At 37.9% G+C, this 24,302-nt stretch overlaps 1 protein-coding gene across 5 annotated transcripts in view; it reads left to right on the forward strand.

Annotated features, from left to right (window-relative positions):
• Nucleotides 1–24,302, forward strand: part of LOC309622750 (glucocorticoid-induced transcript 1 protein-like) — a 71,682-nt gene that overhangs the window by 39,175 nt on the left and 8,205 nt on the right. For 2 of the 5 annotated variants that reach the window (XM_082378833.1, XM_082378832.1), the window contains exon 2: nucleotides 3,610–3,761. The exons of 2 other annotated variants lie outside the window; for them this stretch is intronic. In XM_082378833.1, the coding sequence (XP_082234959.1) occupies nucleotides 3,610–3,761 (152 nt within the window). Of the gene's footprint in view, nucleotides 1–3,609; nucleotides 3,762–23,530; nucleotides 24,059–24,302 lie in introns of those variants that run through there. One more of the 5 variants, XR_014241110.1, reaches the window with a different exon arrangement.

Here is a 24,302-nt window from a genome sequence, read left to right on the forward strand (position 1 = left end):
CAAGAAAACTCATGAATTTAATGACACCAGAAGTTCCGGTCCGCGCTGTCCCAGAAAAAGGTTGCCAAATCTGTTTCTTGGCTCTCTCGTTGGTAAGAATGTCCCCCTCTGATACTCAGCACAAGGTGAGTGTTTCTACACCAAATGTTGGAGCCTAGGTTTTCAGAGTCCAAGCTGATGACCGCCACTGGTCCTTGGGCCTTGGGAGCACCCAATTTAAAGTCCCTTATCCCAGTGGTCTTCACACTGAAGTAAGGTCACCCACTTATGAGATACAGGAAGAAAATGTAACTTCCATTTTTTTCATACATATTTTTATTTTTTATATCATGTGTAAATTTCTACTTAGGTTTACACTATATATAACATATTAGTCATATAATATATACCTCATTTATAAATAAATAACTGCACATATTGCTGCATACTTAGATATTTACTATTAGGAGTACTCAGTCAAAATAACTTGAAGACCACAGTTCTGACAGTAGCTAATCAGAGAGAATGGACACTAAGGGGAGAAATGGGATCCTTTGGAAGGTATAGACAAAGGTCCAGTGATTAACAATATAATAAAAAAGTATAGATTAGAATATTATATGTATCAAGGGACTTGTTTATAGATTCTTTATATACTTACTATAAAACATAAAAATTATCCCTATTGTTCACCAAGTTAACAGGAGTTTTAATAACTATAGGTAGACTACATACAACTTTCATAATAGTTTGGAGCAGTTTAAAGTTCAGGCACAAGTTTTTTGCATATAGTGGCTTTTCATTTTCTGGTTGTGGCTGACCTTTATGTAGGTCTTTTTTATTGCTATAAATGTTGTTTTTCAAGGGATAAATTGTTTTTGTCTTTTTTTTTCTTGGTGGAGGGAATGTAAAGTAACTTTAAAAAGTTTTAAACAAATTATTATAAATCAGATTATGAGAGACATGTTAATTTTCCGTGTTTCCTAAAGTTGCTAAAATTTGTGCATATTGCTTTTTTAGCCAGAAAAAATATTTAAAAGAATTAATAGAAGTAACTCCTAGTAATAGAACTAAAAACAATCTGCATATCTTCTAAATTACCTGTGGTAGGGGAAAAGGTAAGAAGGAGAAAAAGAAGTAAACAGTAAAACATAGAAAACACGTAGCAAGGAAGCATTTATAGGAGGAAGGAAAAAGTTATGACAGGTTTAATCAAGTTTGTTATAACAATAAATATAAGTGGGATGAACATACCTTTTATAAGAAGACATACTCTAAAGTTTTTTCAAAAAGCCTAATTACATACAGTATACAAGAGTCGCACCTAAACAGCATGATTGAAAGAAATTGAAAATAAAAGAATAGGCAAACCAGATACATTATAATAGAAGGAAAGCATAAAGGGGTGATAATGTTCAATTTGACAGAGCTTAAAAGTAATAAATGGAACAGACTGCAATGGTGAAGCATATAAGCCATAATGATGATGTCATGAATCAATATGGAACCAAATTATACAGAACTAAATTTCTATAAACTTTTTTTGTTTGTTTCTTGTTTTTGGCCACACGGCGCAGCTTGCGGGATCTTAGTTCCCCGGTGACCAGGGATTGAACCCATGCCCCCTGTAGTGGAAGTGCAGAGTCCTAACCACTGGACTGCCAGGGAATTCCCCAGAACTAAATTTAAATGATAAAAATTGCAAGAGATAAAGAGAATTGTTATATCTCAAGAGTAGTTTAGAAACTTGAGTAGTTCTCTAAGTCTGTGACAGATAAAGCTAATAATTTTCTTATTAATATATTCTATATTTTTATTTCAGCTGATGTACAAGAAAAATAACTATTCTGAAAACAGAAAATATATGTTCTCCGTGACTCATGAAATATTTATAAAAATTGACCATGATTTTTGGTTACAAATAAAATTTCAGGTGATCCCAAAGAGTAGACATAGATTGTCCTAGACTCTCTGCCTATGGCAAAATAAAATGAGAGCTAAGTAATAAACATAGGAAGGAAATTGTGTAATTTTCAGATCTTCTCTAACACTCTTGGGTCAAAGAAGAAATCAGAACTGCAGTTGTAAGATAAAATTGGCCCTCCAGCCCTCTGTGTCCAAGGATGTGGAACCTGGAGAGGTGGATGGCCAAACGTAAGGGACTTCAGCTTCCTCAGATTCTGGTATCCGTGAGGGTCCTAGAACCAGTCCCCCACAGAACTGAGGACGACTGTATGTAAATAATACGATAGTTCACAGTATGCTGCATTTTCTTTTGTTTTCCGATTAAAAAAACCCAATTTTGTATTTTGGTTTCAGAAGGGTAGTTAAAGGACAGTATTCAATAACAAATGTTTCTTGGCCCTCTGTAATGTGCAAGACATTTTGTTTGATGTGAGATATAACTCTGAGTAAGACTGAGCCTTGGTGCTTGTAATCCACTGGATTTTATTATTCAATGCACATTAGTAGTAACTTATTTGAGATGCATATATGAAAAATCCTTTATAGTTTCTTTGTAAAGAAACGATAGAGTTCAGTATGATCATTTTAAGTTTCAGCAGAGGTACCTATGGTACCTATATGGAGAAGAGAAGTAGATTATTATAGTAGATTGAACTGTGTAGAATGTCTGGATATCTTCGTTCCTTTTTACCTCTATCACCTGTTAGCAGTTCTGTTTCATTGGACAATTTAAGTTTATCCCTCTGGGCTTCAAATTCTTCATCCATAAATGAGGAAGCTGAATTAAAATATAAGATTCTTTATACATGTTATTTTTGTGTAGCTGTGAATAAATTCATAAGTATTGAGCATCAACTTCTTTTCAATCTGTAGGGACCAAACGTATGCTCTAGTTGGGGAAAAAAGACAAATTTAGGGCTCCACGCAAGCAGAGGAGAGTGCGTATATCTTTAAAAAGGACAGAGATGGAGAAAAGAAGAGCATTGGGAAAGGTTTCACAGAGGCAGTGTGACACCTGAGCTGATCTTGAAGATAAGTTTTTGTCAAGTGAACAGGGAAGGAGAACATTTTAGGTGCAGGAGATAATAGAAGGTATAGAGGCAGAGAAGTGAGCGTTTTACATTTGGGAAGTTGCAGTTAGTTTGTATGGCATTTCGTAGTTAACATGGGTTTATGGAGGAGTAGCAAGACATCAAGTATTGATGTATATGGGAGCTGAACTGTGAAAAATAATGGGCTTTAAGTTAAAGGCAGTGAATAACCATGGAAATATTTTTAAGCAGTGGAGGGAGGTGGCACTGTAAGATTTAGTTAGGGTGGATGCAGAGATAGCATTTAGGAAACTGGCAGTTGAGACATGATGAAGTCTTAAATAAAGTAATGGCAGTGGAGATGCTATACAGGTTTTAGAATAGGTCTCTAAAATGGATGGGCTTTGTAGGGTTGACAGCCCTGGAAGTGTGTGCAAAATTTAATATGTGAATGTATTTTCCTCTGGGAGAGGGTCTATAAATTTCATCACATCATGCAGGAGGGCTATTAGGATAAATATATATTGTAGGGAAAATTGACAGAGTGATATTTTACAAACCATGAGGGTTAAATAATTTTAAGTTTTACTTTATTCATTAGTGACTAATCTAATCTTTTTTCACTTTTTGATAGTGGACAGGCCAAAATCTCATCAAGTTCGAACCTCTGGTACAATAAGGCGAACCTCTTCTTTGGATACGATAACAGGACCTTATCTCACAGGACAGTGGCCACGAGATCCTCATGTTCATTACCCTTCATGCATGAAAGATAAAGCTACTCAGGTAAAATAAGCAAATCAAAATCAGTTTTATTATCCTGCAGTTTTTCTATTTTGATCACAGTAAAGAAAATTAATTTAATCAAATTTTCCCAGTTATTAAATATATTCAACCAAAGAAGAAAGCCATTTCTTTTAATAAACTTTAGACTAAGTATTTTTATCATCTCGGTTTTGAAAGTTTTTAAATTATTTAATATTTAATAAATAGCACATCAGTCTACATTGTGTTGTTTTTGAGACTTATAGTTTTAGGAATTATTTTCCTACAGAAATTAATGACTAGTAACTGTATTAGAAAATACAGGCATATCTCGTTTTACTGTGCTTTGTTTTACTATGCTTATCAGATATTGTGTTTTTTTACAAATTGAAGGTTTTTGGCAATCTTGCATGGAGCAAGTCTATCGGCGTCCTTTTTCCAACAGCATTTGCTCACTTTATGTCTCTCGGTCACATTCTGGCAATTCTTTAAATATTTCAAACTTTTTCATTATTATTATATTTGTTATGGTGATCCGTCATCAATGATCTTTTTTGTTACTATTGTAAAAAGATTATGACTTGCTGAAGGCTCAGATGATGATTAGCATTTTTTAGCAATAAAGTATTTTTAATTAAGGTATGTATATTGTTTTTTTAGGATTTAATGCCTTTGAACACTTTAATAGACTACAGTAATAGTATAAAAATAAATTTTATATGCACTGGGAAAGCAAAAATTTGTGTGACTCTCTTTATTGCGATATTTGCTTTATTATGGTGGTCTGGAACCAAACCTGCAGTATCTCCAAGGTATGCTGGTATAAGTAATTTTTGAAGAAAAGCTTGTACAGTTCCTGGAAATAATTTATAAAGTATTAACACATGGCTAAGGAAATATATGTTAAAGGACATTTTTTCTGTTTAAAGCCAAAACTAAAATCCTTGAGAGAGAAATAGAAAATTTCCTGTTTGTCACACCTTCTCTATTTGTGGATCACAGCTTTTGACTTGAAAAGTTTTCCTTCCATGTCAGAAAAAGATCTGAAAACATCTTAATTTATAATTTCTGAATTCTTGACCATATCTTTATAGCAGTAGTCGATTAGCATTATGAAGAATACTAAAAGTATAAGAGATGGTTATTGGCCTTAAAGAACTTACAGCATAGTTAGGAAGATAAGATGTAAATGTAAGAAAATTGGTAATAGAAGACAGAGTATTATTAGGTGTTAGATGAATGGAGCATTTAAATGTAAGGGAATTCAATGGAATGGGAACATTTTTGGCTTTGTGGGTTAGGGAAATAGAAGGATTAGAGTTTCATGTCTGAAGAATGAGGAAAAGGGGAGAAAACTTTGGACATGATCTGTGAGAATCTTCTCCAGTTTTGTAATTTTCTCAGGCAAGCTTGAAACCATAAAATTAGCTTCTTTATCATGCATCCTATCAATTTTGTCTGTGTAACATTTTATGTCACCCACTCCCAGTCTTTTGCTTGCCATTCTTTGTGAGGGAAAGGAGGAGTTTGAGATGGTATGCAGTGGGATTCTCAAGTAGAAAGTACTAGCAAAACTTAGAGATGTGGGCCTGCACACTTAGAAATGGTCACAGATAATTCAAAACTATCTATCTGGAGGAGTTGGACTCCCAAGTGTGACAGAGTGTAGGTATAGAGTAAAGAAAGAAGGTCAAGAGATCAAGGACTTAGTTTTTAGAAATGCACACAAAGGAAGGATAAAAAAATTAATGTATTCACCTGGTAGCAACAAGAAGAGAAAGGAGTTTAACATTTACTGACTCTGCACCATGTACTTTGTGTTTTTATATCCTGTGTTTCATTTAATTCTCACAAGAACATTATAAAATTACACGATGGGGAAGCAGAAGCTCAGGGAAGTTAAGTGACTTAGTATCATAAACCTAGGAATTGTTGGAGCCAGGTTTCTAATACAGGTTAATTTGTCAGCCAATCTGAACTTCAATTTTATGGTTCTTGTAGGATAAATGGAATAGTGTGTGTGCATGTGTGTGTATCACCTAGTAGAGTAGTTGACACCATTCTTAAAAATGGTAGCTATTCTTTTTAGGTTAAAAAGAAACCCTACCCCTTATTGAATATATGCTTTATGCTGACACTCTCCAAAAACATTATCTTATTCATTCTTCACCAAAACTCTAACAAGAGGAGACAGAAAAAGAGCAAAAGCTAAGAGAAGAAATGAAATAGTCTTGCCTTAGAAACCGAAGGGAAAGTTGTTTTAAGAAAGGAAAAATTATTAACAGTATCAGGTGCTACCGACAGGTCATGGAAAATAGGGACTAGATTTAGGGATTAGGGGCATATTGTCTTGGAGAGTGAAATATTGATAATATGTTAGAGAAGGAAGCTCAGCTATTTGGGAGTTAAGAAGAGAGTGATATGGTGATAGAAGATAAGGGCGCTGGGTAGGTTTCTTAACTACATCTGTTTCTTTATCTGCACAATGGGATTAATGAAACCTAAATCATGGTAATGTTGTGTGACTAAATAGGGTAATATTTGAAAGTGAATATGGCAATACACATGTTAGGTTATTAGTAGTAGATACAGACAGGCCCATTTGTAACATCTGCAGGATCTGGAGCAAATATAAATGTAGACCTACATACCATATACATACTAAGTTAAATTAACAAACTGTTACATAAAACTCCCCCAAAAGCCTGAGTTCCAGGGTAGGGGCTTCTCTTGCCTGGGTCTGCATGTAGATCGTCTATTTGAGAAACCTGACATTGATAGCAAGTCCAAATATAGGCCTCATTTTACATATAATACACTGAGGCTTAGAGAAGCTTAACTTGTACATGGTTATATAGCTAAATAAATACAAAGAGATCTGAATCCAGATTTGGCTGATTCCAAAGGTTTTGTGTTTTCTCCAGTTCCTCCCTGCCTCTCATAGTAATCACTAAAGTGTATAGCACTTGACCTAGTGCTTGCCTTACAAGCCTAAGAAATGGTCTTGCCCCGAAGCATTATTAGTTTAATTGAAGGTATAAGAGATGAACATATGAGATGGTTGTTCTTGTTATGTCCATACCTCCTTGATTAATTCTTTAACTCTTGGGGAAGGAAGTAGATATTTTTATTTATTCAGTGGAAATTAGTAAACAGAAAGTGGTACAGTCATTCTGCTACAGATATTAAATACCTAGGCTGTCTGGCTTTAGTAGAGGGAATCTCTAGTATTTTCTACCTTTCATATTTCCATATTTCAGCTGCCTTAATTATTGAGGGTTAGAATTTTTATTGCTTAATGTATTTATACATTGGGCCTTTTTAAAAGAAGTAGCATAGTGTTGTGGGAAAGACTGTGGACTTTAGAGACAGATCTTGTGTTCAAATCAAGGCCCAGGATTAACCAAGATGGCGGAGTAGAAGGACGTGCTCTCACTCCCTCTTGCGAGAGCACCAGAATCACAACTGGCTGCTGGACAATCATTGACAGGATGACCCTGGACTTCACCAAGGAGGATACCCCACATCCAAGGACAGAGGAGAAGCCACAGTGAGACGGTAGGGGGGGCGCAATCAGAGTAAAATCTAATCCCATAACTGCTGGGTGGGTGACTCACACACTGGCGAACACTTATACCACAGAAGTCCACCCACTGGAGTGAAGGTTCTGAGCCCCACGTCAGGCTTCCCAACCTGGGGGTCCGGCAACGGGAGGAGGAATTCCTAGAGAATCTGACTTTGAAGCCTAGTGGGAATTGATTGCAGGACTTCGACAGGACTGGGGGAAACTGAGACCCCACTCTTGGAGGGTGCACACAAAATAGTGTGCGCATCGGGACCCAGGGGAAGGAGCAGTGACCCTGGGGGAGACTGAGCCAGACCTACCTGCTGGTGTTGGGGGTCTCCTGCAGAGGCGGGGGGTGGCTCTGTTTCACTGTGGGGACAAGGACTCTGGCAGCAGAGGTTCTGGGAAGTGCTCCTTGGCGTAAGCCCTCCCAGACTCTGCCATTAACCCCACCAAAGAGCCCAGGTAGGCTCCAGTGTTGGGTTTCCTCAGGCAAAACAACCAACAGGGAGGGAACCCAGCCCCACCCATCAACAGTCAAGTGGATTAAAGTTTTACTGAGCTCTGACCGCCACAGCAACAGTCAGCTCTACCCACCACCAGAGCCTCCCATCAAGCCTCTTAGATAGCCTCAACCACCAGAGGGCAGACAGCAGAAGCAAGAAAAACTACAATCCTGCAGCCTGTGGACCAAAAACTACAGTTACAGAAAGATAGACAAGATGAAAAGGCAGAGGGCTATGTACCAGATGAAAGAACAAGAAAAAACCCCAGAAAAACAACTAAATGAAGTGGAGATAGGCAACCTTCCAGAAAAAGAATTCAGAATAATGATAGTGAAGATGATCCAGGACCTCGGAATTAGAATGGAGGCAAAGATTGAGAAGATGCAAGAAATGATTAACAAAGACCTAGAAGAATTAAAGAACAAACAAACAGAGATGACCAATACAATAACTGAAATGAAAACTACACTAGAAGGAATCAATAGCAGAATAACTGAGGCAGAAGAACGGATAAGTGACCTGAAAGACAGAATGGTGGAATTCACTGCTGCGGAACAGACTAAAGAAAAAAGAATGAAAAGAAATGAAGACAGCCTAAGAGACCTCTGGGACAACATTAAATGCAACAACATTCGCATTATAGGGGTCCCAGAAGATGAAGAGAGAGAGAAAGGACCAGAGAAAATATTTGAAGAGATTATAGTCAAAAACTTCCCTAACATGGGAAAGGAAATAGCCACCCAAGTCCAGGAAGCGCAGAGAGTCCCATACAGGATAAACCCAAGGAGAAACACGCCGAGACACATAGTAATCAAAGTGGCAAAAATTAAAGACCAAGAAAAATTATTGAAAGCAGCAAGGGAAAAATGACAAATAACATACAAGGGAACTCCCATAACGTTAACAGCTGATTTCTCAGCAGAAACTCTACAAGCCAGAAGGGAGTGGCATGATATACTTAAAGTGATGAAAGGGAAGAATCTACAACCAAGATTACTCTACCCAGCAAGGATCTCATTTAGATTTGATGGAGAAATCAAAAGCTTTACAGACAAGCAAAAGCTAAGAGAATTCAGCACCACCAAACCAGCTCTACAACAAATGCTAAAGGAACTTCTCGAAGTGGGAAACACAAGAGAAGAAAAGGACCTACAAAAACAAACCCAAAACAATTAAGAAAATGGTCACAGGAACATACATATCGATAATTACCTTAAACGTGAATGGATTAAATGCCCCAACCAAAAGACATAGACTGGCTGAATGGATACAAAAACAAAACCCATATATGCTGTCTACAAGAGACCCACTTTAGACCTAGGGACACATACAGACTCAAAGTGAGGGGATGGAAAAAGATATTCCATGCAGATGGAAATCAAAAGAAAGCTGGAGTAGCTATACTCATATCAGATAAAATAGACTTTTAAATAAAGAATGTTACAAGAGACAAGGAAGGACACTACATAATGATCAAGGGATCAATCCAAGAAGAAGATATAACAATTATAAATATATATGCACCCAACATAGGAGAACCTCAATACATAAGGCAACTGCTAACAGCTATAAAAGAGGAAATTGACAGTAACACAATCATAGTGCGGGACTTTAACACCTCACTTACACCAATGGACAGATCATCCAAAATGAAAATAAATAAGGAAACAGAAGCTTTAAATGACACAATAGACCAGATAGATTTAATTGATATATATAGGACATTCCATCCAAAAACAGCAGATTACACGTTCTTCTCAAGTGCGCACAGAACATTCTCCAGGATAGATCACATCTTGGGTCACAAATCAAGCCTCAGTAAATTTAAGAAAATTGAAATCATATCAAGCATCTTTTCTGACCACAACGCTATGAGATTAGAAATGAATTACAGGGAAAAAAACGTAAAAAAGACAAACACATGGAGGCTAAACAATATGTTACTAAATAACCAAGAGATCACTGAAGAAATCAAAGAGGAAATCAAAAAATACCTAGAGACAAATGACAATGAAAACACGACGACCCAAAACCTATGGGATGCAGCGAAAGCAGTTCTAAGAGGGAAGTTTATAGCTATACAAGCCTACCTAAAGAAAGAAGAAAAATCTCAAGTAAAGAATCTAACCTTACACCTAAAGAAACTAGAGAAAGAAGAACAAACAAAACCCAAAGTTAGCAGAAGGAAAGAAATCATAAAGATCAGAGCAGAAATAAATGAAAAAGAAATGAAGGAAACGAGCAAAGATCAATAAAACTAAAAGCTGGTTTTTTGAGAAGATAAACAAAATTGATAAACCATTAACCAGACTTATCAAGAAAAAGAGGGAGAGGACTCAAATCAATAAAATTAGAAATGAAAAAGGAGAAGTTACAACAGACACCGCAGAAATACAAAGCATCCTAAGAGACTACTACGAGCAACTCTATGCCAATAAAATGGACAACCTGGAAGAAATGGACAAGTTCTTAGAAAAGGTATAACCTTCCAAGACTGAACCAGGAAGAAATGGAAAATATGAACAGACCAATCACAAGTAATGAAATTGAAACTGTGATTAAAAATCTTCCAACAAACCAAAGCCCAGAACCAGATGGCTTCACAGGCGAATTCGATCAAACATTTAGAGGAGAGTTAACACCTACCCTTCTCAAACTCTTCCAAAATATAGCAGAGGGAGGAACACTCCCAAACTCATTCTATGAGGCCACCATCACCCTGATACCAAACCCAGATAAAGATTTAACAAAAAAAGAAAACTACAGGACAATATTACTGATGAACATAGATGCAAAAATCCTCAACAAAATACTAGCAAACAGAATGCAACAACACATTAAAAGGATTGTACACCATGATCAAGTGGGGTTTATCCCAGGAATGCAAGGATTCTTCAATATACGCAAATCAATCCGTGTGATACACCATATTAACAAATTGAAGGATAAAAACCATATGATCATCTCAATAGGTGTAGATAAAGCTTTCGACAAAATCCAACACCGATTTATGATAAAAACTCTCCAGAGGGGCTTCCCTGGTGGCGCAGTGTTTGAGAGTCTGCTGCAGTGCAGGGGACGTGGGTTCGAGCCCTGGTCTGGGAGGATCCCACATGCCGCGGAGCGGCTGGGCCCGTGAACCACAACTGCTGAGCCTGTGCTTCTGGAGCCTGTGCTCCCCAACAAGGGAGGCCGCGATGGTGAGGGGCCTGTGCACTGCAGTGAAGAGTGGCCCCCGCTTGCCGCAGATGGAGAAAGCCCTCACACAGAAACGAAGACCCAACACAGCCATAAATAAATAAAAAATTAAAAAAAAAAAAAACTCTCCAGAAAGTAGGCATAGAGGCAACCTACCTCAACAGAATAAAAGCCATATATGACAAACCCACAGCCAACATTGTTCTCAATGGTGAAAAACTGAAACCATTTCCTCTAAGATCAGGAACAAGGCAAGCTTGCCCACTCTCACTACTATTATTCAACATAGTTTGGGAGGTTTTAGCCACAGCAATCAGAGAGGAAAAAGAAACAAAAGGAATCCAAATCGGAAAAGAAGTAAAGCTGTCACTGTTTGCAGATAACATGACACTATACACAGAGAAGCCTAAAGATGCTACCAGAAAACTACTAGAGCTAATCAATGAATTTGGTAAAGTAGAAGGATACAAAATTAAGGCACAGAAATCTCTTCAATTCATATACACTAATGATGAAAAATCTGAAAGAGAAATTAAGGAAACACTCCCATTTACCACTGTAACAAAAAGAATAAAATACCTAGCAATAAAGCTACCTAAGGAGACCAAAGACCTGTATGCAGAAAACTATAAGACACTGAAGAAAGAAATTAAGGATGATACAGACAGATGGAGAGATATACCATGTTCTTGGATTGGAAGAATCAACATTGTGAACATGACTATACTACCCAAAGCAATCTACAGATTCAATGCAATCCCTATCAAACAACCAGTGGCATTTTTCCCAGAACTAGAACAAAAAGGTTCACAATTTGTATTGAGACACAAAAGACCCCAAATAGCCAAAGCAATCTTGAGGAAAAAAAAAAAAGGAGCTGGCGGAATCAGTGCCCTGACTTCAGACTCTACTACAAAGCTCCAATTAAGACAATAAGTAATTAAGACAATATGGTACTGGCACAGAAATAGAAATATAGATCAATGTAAAAGGATAGCAAGCCCAGAGATAAACCCACACACATATGGTCACCTTATCTTTGATAAAGGAGGCAAGCATATACAATAGAGAAAAGACAGCCTCTTCAATAAGGGGTGCTGGGAAAACTGGACAGCTACATGTAAAAGTATGAAATTAGAACACTCCCTAACACCATATACAAAAATAAACTCAAAATGGATTAAAGACCTAAAATGTAAGGCCAGACACTCTAAAACTCTTAGAGGAAAACATAGGCAGAACAATCAATGAAATAAATCACAGCAAGATCCTTTTGACCCACCTCCTAGAGAAATGGAAAGAAAAACAAAAATAAACAAATGGGACGGAATGAAACTTCAAAGCTCTTGCACAGCAAAGGAAACCATAAACAAGACAAAAAGACAACCCTCAGAATGGGAGAAAATATTTGCAAATGAAGCAACTGACAAAAGATTAATCTCCAAAATATACAAGCAAGTCATGCAGCTCAATATCAAAAAAACAAACAACCCAATCCAAAATATGGGCAGAAGACGTAAATAGACATTTCTCCAAGAAGATATACAGATTGCCAATAAACACATGAAAGGATGCTCGACATCACTAATCATCAGAGAAATGCAAATCAAAACTGCAATGAGGTATCACCTCACACCAGTCAGAATGGCCATTATCAAATTTTACTTAATTTTTAACTACTACAAAACTATATATTTTTTTAAAAAGGCATATTCAAGGGTGTCACATACAAAATGTTACTACAGAAGAGGCCAACAACATGCTTACTGGCCTCACCAGGTTAACTCTCTTGGTACAGCCCTCAGAACAAATGAAGCTCCCCCTTGGTACTTAGAAATGGAATGGTACCCTTAGACCACAAGGCAACTTGTTTAAAAACTCTATTTTTTACCATTTCCAACAGTTTATCATTGTAATCAAGAAAAATCTTGATAATATGCAAGAAGTAAGAAATCACAGAAATCAATTGGTTGCTGAAGCTCACGTAAGATAATTGTCATTAATCCCCTAATTTTAATTTTTGGCATTCATCACAACAGGCTTGTTTTTACATTGAATTTGAATAAATACGATAAATCTGAACTAATACAATGTTTACTAAAAATATTCTTCCTATCTGTTTTATATATTTGTGATTCTTCATAAGATTCCTTCTGAAAAGAGGGTTCTACTCCTAAAAAAAGTCTTTTAAAAAACTGAATGTAAGGGAGGGGCAAGATGGCGGAAGAGTAAGACGCGGAGATCACCTTCCTTCCCACAGATACAGTAGAAATACATCTACACGTGGAACTGCTCCTACAGAACACACACTGAACGCTGGCAGAAGACGTCAGACCTCCCAAAAGGCAAGAAAATCCCCACGTACTTGGGTAGGGTAAAAGAAAAAAGAAATAACAGAGACAAAAGAATAGGGACGGGCCCTGCGCCAGTGGGAGGGAGCCGTGAAGGAGGAAAGGTTTCCAGGCACTAGGAAGCCCCTTTGCGGGCAGAGACTGCGGGTGGCAGAGGGGGGAAGCTTCGGAGCCGCGGAGGAGAGCGCAGCCACAGGGGTGCGGAGGGCAAAGCGGAGAGACTCCCGCACAGAGGCTCGGCGCCAACCAGCACTCACCAGCCTGAGAGGCTTGTCTGCTCACCCGCCGGGGCGGGCGGGGGCTGGGAGCTGAGGCTCGGGCTTTGGTGCTAGCCGGGAGGGAGTCCGGGAAAAAGTCTGCAGCTGCCGAAGAGGCAAGAGACTTTTTCTTGCCTCTTTGTTTCGTGGCGCGCAAGGAGAGGGGATTCAGAGCACTGCCTAAATGAAATCCAGAGACGGGTGCAAGCCACGGCTATCAGCGCGGATCCCACAGCAACAGGGGCGCAGAGGGAAGAACGGAGATTCCCGCACAGAGACTCAGTGCCGAGCAGCGCTCACCAGCCCGAGAGGCTTGTCTGCTCACCCGCTGGGGCGGGCGGGACTGGGAGCTGAGGTGCGGGCTTCAGTCAGATCGCAGGGAGAGGACTGGGGTTGGCGGCGTGAACACAGCCTGAAGGGGTTGGCGTGCCGCGGCAAGCCGGGAGGGAGCCTGAGAGGAGGTCTGCAGCCGCCGAAGAGGCGAGAGACTTTTTCTTGCCTCTTTGTTTCGCGGCGCACAAGGAGAGGGGATTCAGAGCGCCGCCTAGACGAACTCCAGAGGCGGGCGCGAGCCGCGGCTAACAGCGCGGACCCCAGAGACTGGTAGGAAACGCTAAGGCTGCTGCTGCCGCCACCAAGAAGCCTGTGTGCGAGCACAGGTCACTCTCCACACTGCCCCTCCCGGGAGCCGGTGCAGCTCGCCACTGCCAGGCTCCCGTGATCCGGGGACAACTTCCCTGGGAGAACACATGGCGCGCCTCAGGCTGCTGCAACGTTACGACGCCTCTGACGCCGCAGGCTCGCCCCGCCTCCTCCGTACCGCTCCCTCCCCCGGCCTGAGTGAGCCAGAGTCCCCGAAGCAGCTGCTCCTTTAACCCCGTTCTGTCTGGGCGGGGAACGGACGCCCTCAGGTGACGTACATGCAGAGGCGGGTCCAAATCCAAAGCTGAACGCGGGGAGCTGTACGAACAAAGAAGAGAAAGGGAAATCTCTCCCAGCAGCCTCAGAAGCAGCGGATTAAAGCTCCACAAACAACTTGATGTGCCTGCATCTGTTGAATACCTGAATAGACAACGAATCATCCCAAATTCAAAAGGTGGACTTTAGGAGCAGGATATATTAATTTCCCCTTTTCCTTTTTTTGTGAGTGTATATGTGTATGCTTCTGGGTGAGATTTTGTCTGTATAGCTTTGCTTTCACCATCAGTCCTAGGGTTAGGTCCGTCCATTTTTTTTTTTTACTTAAAAAAAATTTTTTCCTAATATATGTTTTCTTAATAATTTTTTCCGTATTTTCTATTTTTAGAAATTAAAAAATTTTTTAATAAGTTTTTTTATATTTATTTTAAAAAATTAAAAATTTTTTTCTTAATAAATTTTTTTTAATTTTTTTTCTTATTTTTTACTATAAAAAATTAATAAATCTATTTTTAAAAATTAAAAAAAATTTTTTCTGAATACATTTACTCTTAATAATTTTTTTTCTGATTTTTTATTATAATAGCTTTATTTTATTTTATTTTATCCTCTTTTTTTCTTTCTATTTTTTTCTCCCTTATATTCTGAGCTGTGTGGATGAAAGGCTCTTGGTGCTCCAGCCAGGCATCAGGGCTGTGCCTCTGAGGTGGGAGAGCCAACTTCAGGACACTGGTCCACAAGAGACCTACCAGCTCCACGTAATACCAAACAGCAAAAATCTCTCAGAGATCTCCATCTCAACATCAAGACCCAGCTTCACTCAACGACCAGCAAGCTACAGTGCTGGACACCCTATGCCAAACAACTAGCAAGACAGGAACACAGCCCCATCCATTAGCAGGGAGGCTGCCTAAAAACATAAGGCCACAGACACCCCAAAACACACCACCAGACGTGGACGTGCCCACCAGAAAGACAAGATTCAACCTCATCCACCAGAACACAGGCAATAGTCCCCTCCACCAGGAAGCCTACACAACCCACTAAACCAACCTTACCCACTGGGGACAGATACCAAAAACAATGGGAACTACGAACCTGCAGCCTGTGAAAAGGAGACCCCAAACACAGTAAGATAAGCAAAATGAGACAACAGAAAAACACACAGCAGATGAAGGAGCAGGGTCAAAACACACCAGACCTAACAAATGAAGAGGAAATAGGTAGTCTACCTGAAAAAGAATGCAGAATAATGATAGTAAGGATGATCCAAAATCTTGGAAATACAATAGACAAAATGCAAGAAACATTTAACAAGGACATAGAAGAACTAAAGAGGAACCAAGCAACAATGAAAAACACAATAAATGAAATGAAAAATACTCTAGATGGGATCAATAGCAGAATAACTGAGGCAGAAGAAAGGATAAGTGACCTGGAAGATAAAATGGTGGAAATAACTACTGCAGAGCAGGATAAAGAAAAAAGAATGAAGAGAATTGAGGACAGTCTCAGAGACCTCTGGGACAACATTAAACGCACCAACATTCGAATTATAGGGGTCCCAGAAGAAGAAGAGAAAAAGAAAGGGACTGAGAAAATATTTGAAGAGATTATAGTTGAAAACTTCCCTAATATGGGAAAGGAAATAGTTAATCAAGTCCAGGAAGCACAGAGAGTCCCATACAGGATAAACCCAAGGAGAAACACGCCAAGACACATATTAATCAAACTGTCAAAAATTAAATATAAAGAAAACATATTAAAAGCAGCAAGGGAAAAACAACAAATAACACACAAGGGAATCCCCATAAGGTTAACATCTGATCTTTCAGCAGAAACTCTGCAAGCCAGAAGGGAGTGGCAGGATATACTTAAAGTGATGAAGGAGAAAAACCTACAACCAAGATTACTCTACCCAGCAAGGATCTCATTCAGATTTTATGCAGAAATTAAAACCTTTACAGACAAGCAAAAGCTGAGAGAGTTCAGCACCACCAAACCAGCTTTACAACAAATGCTAAAGGAACTTCTCTAGGCAAGAAACACAAGAGAAGGAAAACACCTACAATAACAAACCCAAAACATTTAAGAAAATGGGAATAGGAACATACATATTGATAATTACCTTGAATGTAAATGTATTAAATGCTCCCACCAAAAGACACAGACTGGCTGAATGGATACAAAAACAAGACCCATATATATGCTGTCTACAAGAGACCCACTTCAGACCTAGAGACACATACAGACTGAAAGTGAGGGGATGGAAGAAGATATTCCATGCAAATGGAAATCAAAAGAAAGCTGGAGTAGCAATTCTCATATCAGACAAAATAGACTTTAAAATAAAGAATATTATAAGAGACAAAGAAGGACACTATATAATGATCAAGGGATCGATCCAAGAGCAAGGTATAACAATTGTAAATATTTATGCACCCAACATAGGAGCACCTCAATACATAAGGCAAATACTAACAGCCATAAAAGGGGAAATCGACAGCAACACAATCATAGTAGGGGACTTTAACACCCCACTTTCACCAATGGACAGATCATCCAAAATGAAAATAAATAAGGAAACACAAGCTTTAAATGATACATTAAACAAGATGGACTTAATTGATATTTATAGGACATTCCACCCAAAAACAACAGAATACACATTTTTCTCAAGTGCGCATGGAACATTCTCCAGGATAGATCCTATCTTGGGTCACAAATCAAGCCTTGGTAAATTTAAGAATATTGAAATCGTATCAAGTATCTTTTCCGACCACAACGCTATGAGACTAGATATCAATTACAGGAAAAGATGTGTAAAAAATACTAACGTATGGAGGCTACACAATACACTACTTAATAACGAAGTGATCACTGAAGAAATCAAAGGGGAAATCAAAAAATACCTAGAAACAAATGACAATGGAGATACGACGACCCAAAACCTATGGGACGCAGCAAAAGCAGTGCTAAGAGGGAAGTTTATAGCAATACAAGCCTACCTCAAGAAACAGGAAACATCTCGAATAAACAACCTAACCTTGCACCTAAAGCAATTAGAGAAAGAAGAACAAAAAAACCCCAAAGCTAGCAGAAGGAAAGAAATCATAAAGATCAGGTCAGAAATAAATGAAAAAGAAATGAAGGAAACAATAGCAAAAATCAATAAAACTGAAAGCTGGTTCTTTGAGAAGATAAACAAAATTGATAAACCATTAGCCAGACTCATCAAGAGAAAAAGGGAGAAGACTTAAATCAATAGAATTAGAAATGAAAAAGGAGAAGTAACCACTGACACTGCAGAAATACAAAAGATCATGAGAGATTACTACAAGCAACTCTATGCCAATAAAATGGACAACCTGGAAGAAATGGACAGATTCTTAGAAATGCACAAACTGCCGAGACTGAACCAGGAAGAAATAGAAAATATGAACAGACCAATCACAAGCACTGAAATTGAAACTGTGATTAAAAACCTTCCAACAAACAAAATCCCAGGACCAGATGGCTTCACAGGTGAATTCTATCAAACATTTAGAGAAGAGCTAACACCTATCCTTCTCAAACTCTTCCAAAATATTGCAGAGGGAGGAACACTCCCAAACTCATTCTACGAGGCCACCATCACCCTGATACCAAAACCAGACAAAGATGTCACAAAGAAACAAAACTACAGGCCAATATCACTGATGAACATAGATGCAAAAATCCTCAACAAAATACTCGCAAACAGAATCCAACAGCACATTAAAAGGATCATACACCATGATCAAGTGGGGTTTATCCCAGGAATGCAAGGATTCTTCAATATACGTAAATCAATCAATGTGATACACCATATTAACAAATTGAAGGAGAAAAACCATATGATCATCTCAATAGATGCAGAGAAAGCTTTCGACAAAATTCAACACCCATTTATGATAAAAGCCCTGCAGAAAGTAGGCATAGAGGGAACTTTCCTCAACATAATAAAGGCCATATATGACAAACCCACAGCCAACATTGTCCTCAATGGTGAAAAACTGAAACCATTTCCACTAAGATCAGGAACAAGACAAGGTTGCCCACTCTCACCACTATTATTCAACATAGTTTTGAACTGTTATCCACAGCAATCAGAGAAGACAAAGAAATAAAAGGAATCCAAATCGGAAAAGAAGAAGTAAAGCTGTCACTGTTTGCAGATGACATGATACTATACATAGAGAATCCTAAAGATGCTACCAGAAAACTCCTAGAGCTAATCAATGAATTTGGTAAAGTAGCAGGATACAAAATTAATGCACAGAAATCTCTTGCATTTCTATACACTAATGACGAAAAATCTGAAAGTGAAATTAAGAAAACACTCCCGTTTACCATTGCAACAAAAAGAATAAAATATCTAGGAATAAACCTACCTAAGGAGACAAAAGACCTGTATGCAGAAAATTATAAGACACTGATGAAAGAAATTAAAGATGATACAAATAGATGGAGAGATATACCATGTTCTTGGATTGGAAGAATCAACATTGTGAAAATGACTCTACTACCCAAAGCAATCTACAGATCCAATGCAATCCCTATCAAACTACCACTGGCATTTTTCACAGAACTAGAACAAAAAATTTCACAATTTGTATGGAAACACAAAAGACCCCGAATAGCCAAAGCAATCTTGAGAACGAAAAATGGAGCTGGGGGAATCAGGCTCCCTGACTTCAGACTATATTACAAAGCTACAGTAATCAAGACAGTTTGGTACTGGCACAAAAACAGAAATATAGATCAATGAAACAGGATAGAAAGCCCAGAGATAAACCCACGCACATATGGTCACCTTATCTTTGATAAAGGAGGCAAGCATATACAGTGGAGAAAAGACAGCCTCTTCAATAAGTGGTGCTGGGAAAATTGGACAGATACATGTAAAAGTATGAAATTAGAACACTCCCTGACACCATGCACAAAAATAAACTCAAAATGGATTAAAGACCTAAGTGTAAGACCAGACACTATCAAACTCTTAGAGGAAAACAGAGGCAGAACACTCTATGACATAAATCGCAGCAAGATCCTTTTTGACCCACCTCCTAGAGAAATGGAAATAAAAACAAAAATAAACAAATGGGACCTAGAAACTTAGAAGCTTTTGCACAGCAAAGGAAACCATAAGATGAGAAGACAACCCTCAGAATGGGAGAAAATATTTGCAAATGAAGCAACTGACAAAGGATTAAACTCCAAAATGTACAAGCAGCTCATGCAGTTCAATATCAAAAAACGAACAACCCAATCCAAAAATGGGCAGAAGACCTAAATAGACATTTCTCCAAAGAAGATATACAGATGGCCTACAGACACATGAAAGAATGCTCAACATCATTAATCATTAGAGAAATGCAAATCAAAACTACAATGAGATATCATCTCACACCGGTCAGAATGGCCATCATCAAAAAATCTAGAAACAATAAATGCTGGAGAGGGTGTGGAGGAAAGGGAACTCTCTTGCACTGTTGGTGGGAATGTAAATTGATACAGCCACTATGGAGAACAGTATGGAGGTTCCTTAAAAAACTACAAATAGAACTACCATACGATCCAGCAATCCCACTACTGGGCATATACCCTGAGAAAACCATAGTTCAAAAAGAGTCATGTACCAAAATGTTCATTGCAGCTCTATTTACAATAGCCAGGACATGGAAGCAACCTAAATGTCCATCGACAGATGAATGGATAAAGAAGATGTGGCACATATATATAATGGAATATTACTCAGCCATAAAAAGAAATGAAATGGAGGTATTTGTAATGAGGTGGATGGAGTTAGAGTCTGTCATACAGAGTGAAGTAAGTCAGAAAGAGAAAAACAAATACAGTATGCTAACACATATATACGGAATCTAAGGGAAAAAAAAGAAAAGGCCATGAAGAACCTAGTGGCAAGACGGGAATAAAGACACAGACCTACTAGAGAATTGACTTGAGGATATGGGGAGGGGGTGGGGTGAGATGTGACAGGGTAAGAGAGTGTCATGGACATATATACACTACCAAATGTAAAATAGATAACTAGTGGGAAGCAGCCGCATAGCACAGGGAGATCAGCTTGGTGCTTTGTGACCACCTAGAGGGGTGGGATGGGGAGGGTGGGAGGGAGGGAGATGCAAGAGGGAAGAGAAATGGGAACATATTGTATATGTATAAGTGATTCACTTTGTTATAAAGCAGAAGCTAACACACCATTGTAAGGCAATTATACTTCAATAAAGATGTTTAAAAAAAAAAAAAAACAAACCAATAGCTAACATCATACTTACTGGAGAGAAACTCAGTGCTTTCCCACTAAGATTAAGCACAAGGCAAGGATGTCCTCCTTTATTATAACTGTTCAATATTGTGCTGCAAGTCCTTGTTAATGCAATAAGGCAAGAAAAGGAAATAAAAGTGTACAGATTGAGAAGGAAGACATAAAGCTGTCTTTGTTCACAGATGACATGATCATCTATGTAGAAAATCTTAAAGAGTTGACCCAAAACTCCTGTAGCTAATAAGTGATTATAGCAAGGTTGCAGGATCCAAGGTTAATATACAAAAGGCAATTACTTTCCTATATACCAATAATGAACAAGTGGAATAGGTTAAAAAAAAACCCCACACTATTTACATTAGCACTGCCAAAAATGTAATACTTCAGTATAAATCTAATAAAATAAGTACAACCTCTATAGGAGGAAAACTACAAAACCATGATGAATGAAGTCAAAGAATAACTAAATAAATGGAGAGATATTGCATGTTCATGAATAGGAAGACTCGGTATTATCAAAATGTCAGTTCTGTCTGACTTAATGTATAGAAACTCAGTGCGATCCCAATCAAAATCCCAGCAAGTTATTTTATGGATATTGGCAAACTGATTCTAAAGTCCATATGAAGAGGCAAGAGACCCAGAATAGCTGTCACCTCACTGAAGAAGGACAAAGTTGAAGGAATGACACTACCCAGCTTGAAGACTTACTATGAAGGTGCAGTAATCAAGACAGGGTGGTATTGGTGAAAGAACAAATAGCTCAATGGAACAGAATAAAGAGCCCCAAAATAGACCCACATAAATACAGTCAACTGATCTTTGGCAAAAGAACAAAGGCAATACAATGGAGCAAAGAGAGTCTTTTCATCAAATAGTGTGGAAACAACTGGATGTCCATAGTAAAAAAAAAAAAAAAAAAAAAAATCTAGACACAGACTTTATATCCTTCATAAAAATTAACTCAAAATGAACCACAGACCTAAATGTAAAACACAAAACTGTAAAACTCCCAGAAGATAACATAGGAGAAAACCTAGATGACCTTGGGTATGGCAGTGACTTTTAAAATATAACACCAAAGGCACAATCCATGAAAGAAAGAATTGATAAGCTAGACTTCATTAAAATAGAAAATTTCTGCTCTGTGAAAATCACTATCAAGATAATGAAAAGAAAAGCCACAGAGTGGGAGAAAACATTTGTAAAAGACACATCTTGTTAGGATAAAGTGGCAACTTGCAAGCTTCTTACATGTGCAACTGGTGTAATTTATTTTGGTATGTAGTATGAGGTACAGACTTTAGTTTTCAATGGGTGTGTAGTTTTCTAGGCATCAGTTTTAAAGATTATACCTTGACTTTATCACAATCAAACTTCCCAGACATACTTAGAACTATTTGTGGATATTCTTTTCTGTTTAATTTGTATATGTGTTCATTCATGTAGTAATGCTACAATGTTTGAATTGTAGTGGCTTTATAGTTAAGTTATATAGCTGCCTGCTAATTAACAGATACTCGACTTCTAATAAAGTTTATTACTTGTACCAGAATGCCTCCAGATTATGTCCTTCATTCAGACTCTTTACTATTCACTCAATATAAATTCAGAGCTGATATACATTAAAAACTGAACTAAGGTGGCTAACATGTTTTAGTTTTCATCTATATTCCTAGATTTAAAATATGAGAAAGTAATAGAATGCAACATTTTTAAAAACCTCTAATGACTCACATTTTCTATCTCTAATTAAAACAGAATACCCTGTGGAATATCTTTGCATCATTTACCCGGTTTCATTAATTCTGGCTGCTGAAGTTAATTTAAATTCACTCTGGTAAAATGAGAGCTCAGTATAAGCTTTTAGGATACTCAGTGAGACTTACAAATAGTCATCTGCTAGATGGTAAACAGTAAACAGTCTTGTTTATTGCAAATAATCTTAGCCAATAAATGTTATTTATGCTCCATTTAAGAATAAAGATGTTAATCTGAGATCACAAAACGATCTTTTTGTTAAAGCTAAAAGCAATTCTGCTTTAATTAGTTGCAAATGCAAATATTACCCAACTTCTTTCTCCTTCTTTGATAGTTGTATAGAAATAAAACGAAATATAAGAATGTAAGCCAAACCCACTACAAATGAAACTGCACTACAGGCCCAGTATCTTCAGTGATTTCTAGATGATTTCTATGCTCAAACCTTCATTCTATCCTCTTTTCCTAAACAGAATTGTTTTGTTTTGTTTTTTTGGGTTTTGAGTAACTTTTATTACACAAGGGATTCATATTCTTTATAGAGAAATCATGTAATCAAATAATCCAAAAATAGATTAAAAAGCAGCCATAATTCCACCTCTCAGATATATTATCACTGTATCTATTTTATAGTATAGCTTTCATATATATTTTTTTAACATCTTTATTGGAGTATAATTGCTTTTCAATGTTGTGTTAGTCTCTGCTGTATAACAGTGCCTCAGCCGTACGTATATATATATCCCCATTATCCCCTCCTTTTTGCGTCTCCCTCCCACCCTCCCTATCCCACCCCTCTAGGTGGTCACAAAGCACCGAGCTGATCTCCCTGTGCTATTTGGCTGCTTCCCACTAGCAATCTGTTTTACATTTGGTAGTGTATATATGTCCATGCCACTCTCTCACTTCGTCCCAGCTTACCCTACCCTCTCCCCATGTCCCTAAACAGAATTTTAAGAAGTTAGCCAAGATAAAATGAGAAACTGATTTAGACTTAGGTCCCAAATTTACAGCTTCAATGATTTAGGAAAATTCCTTGACAGCTATACTGAGCCTCAGTTTTCACATTTGTAAAAGGGTGAGGATTAAAAAAACTGATACTTCTGGAAAGGCCTGTCATTCTGATTGGATATTTTTAAAATGTTAACTGAAATTTAAATGTATAAATTATAAAAAGAAGATGACAAAAAGGCCTATTATCATTTTATTACCCTGGTGGTCCACTGATAGGAGAAGGGGCTTCTCTAAGTAGTTTACTTCATCCTGATTTCTGGACACTCCCTTCTTTAACCTGCTTTTGGAGGCAGCGGGTGACATTTTGGCAAGTTTTATTCAATTTCTTTATGCCTTGGTTTTAGGAAAGAAGAATAGTAGCTGTGCTGAGCTCTGCCAGGTCAGATAGAATTTTGGAGTATTCTCTTTCTCTCTCTTGTAGACAGCCACTGTCATTTGGTAAGCCATAAGCCTTCCTTTGCTTTGACTGTGGTTAGTGTGTTTGCTGGATTTCTAAAATATATTTTTAGTGTTTACTTGTTTAGATTGAAAAGATTGGGCTATATTTTTAGAAGTTTACCCCTTCATTTTGGAAGGCCTTTTAAGTAGTGTTATTGCATGCAAGAGAGCTAACGGAATTCTGGACTCCATATTTTCGTTTTTACCTTTTTTTTTTCTCAGACTTTGAACCAACAATGGCTAA

Source organism: Balaenoptera borealis, assembly GCF_965194805.1.
Source record: "Balaenoptera borealis genome assembly, chromosome: 2".
In the NCBI taxonomy this organism is placed as follows: Eukaryota; Metazoa; Chordata; class Mammalia; order Artiodactyla; family Balaenopteridae; genus Balaenoptera; species Balaenoptera borealis.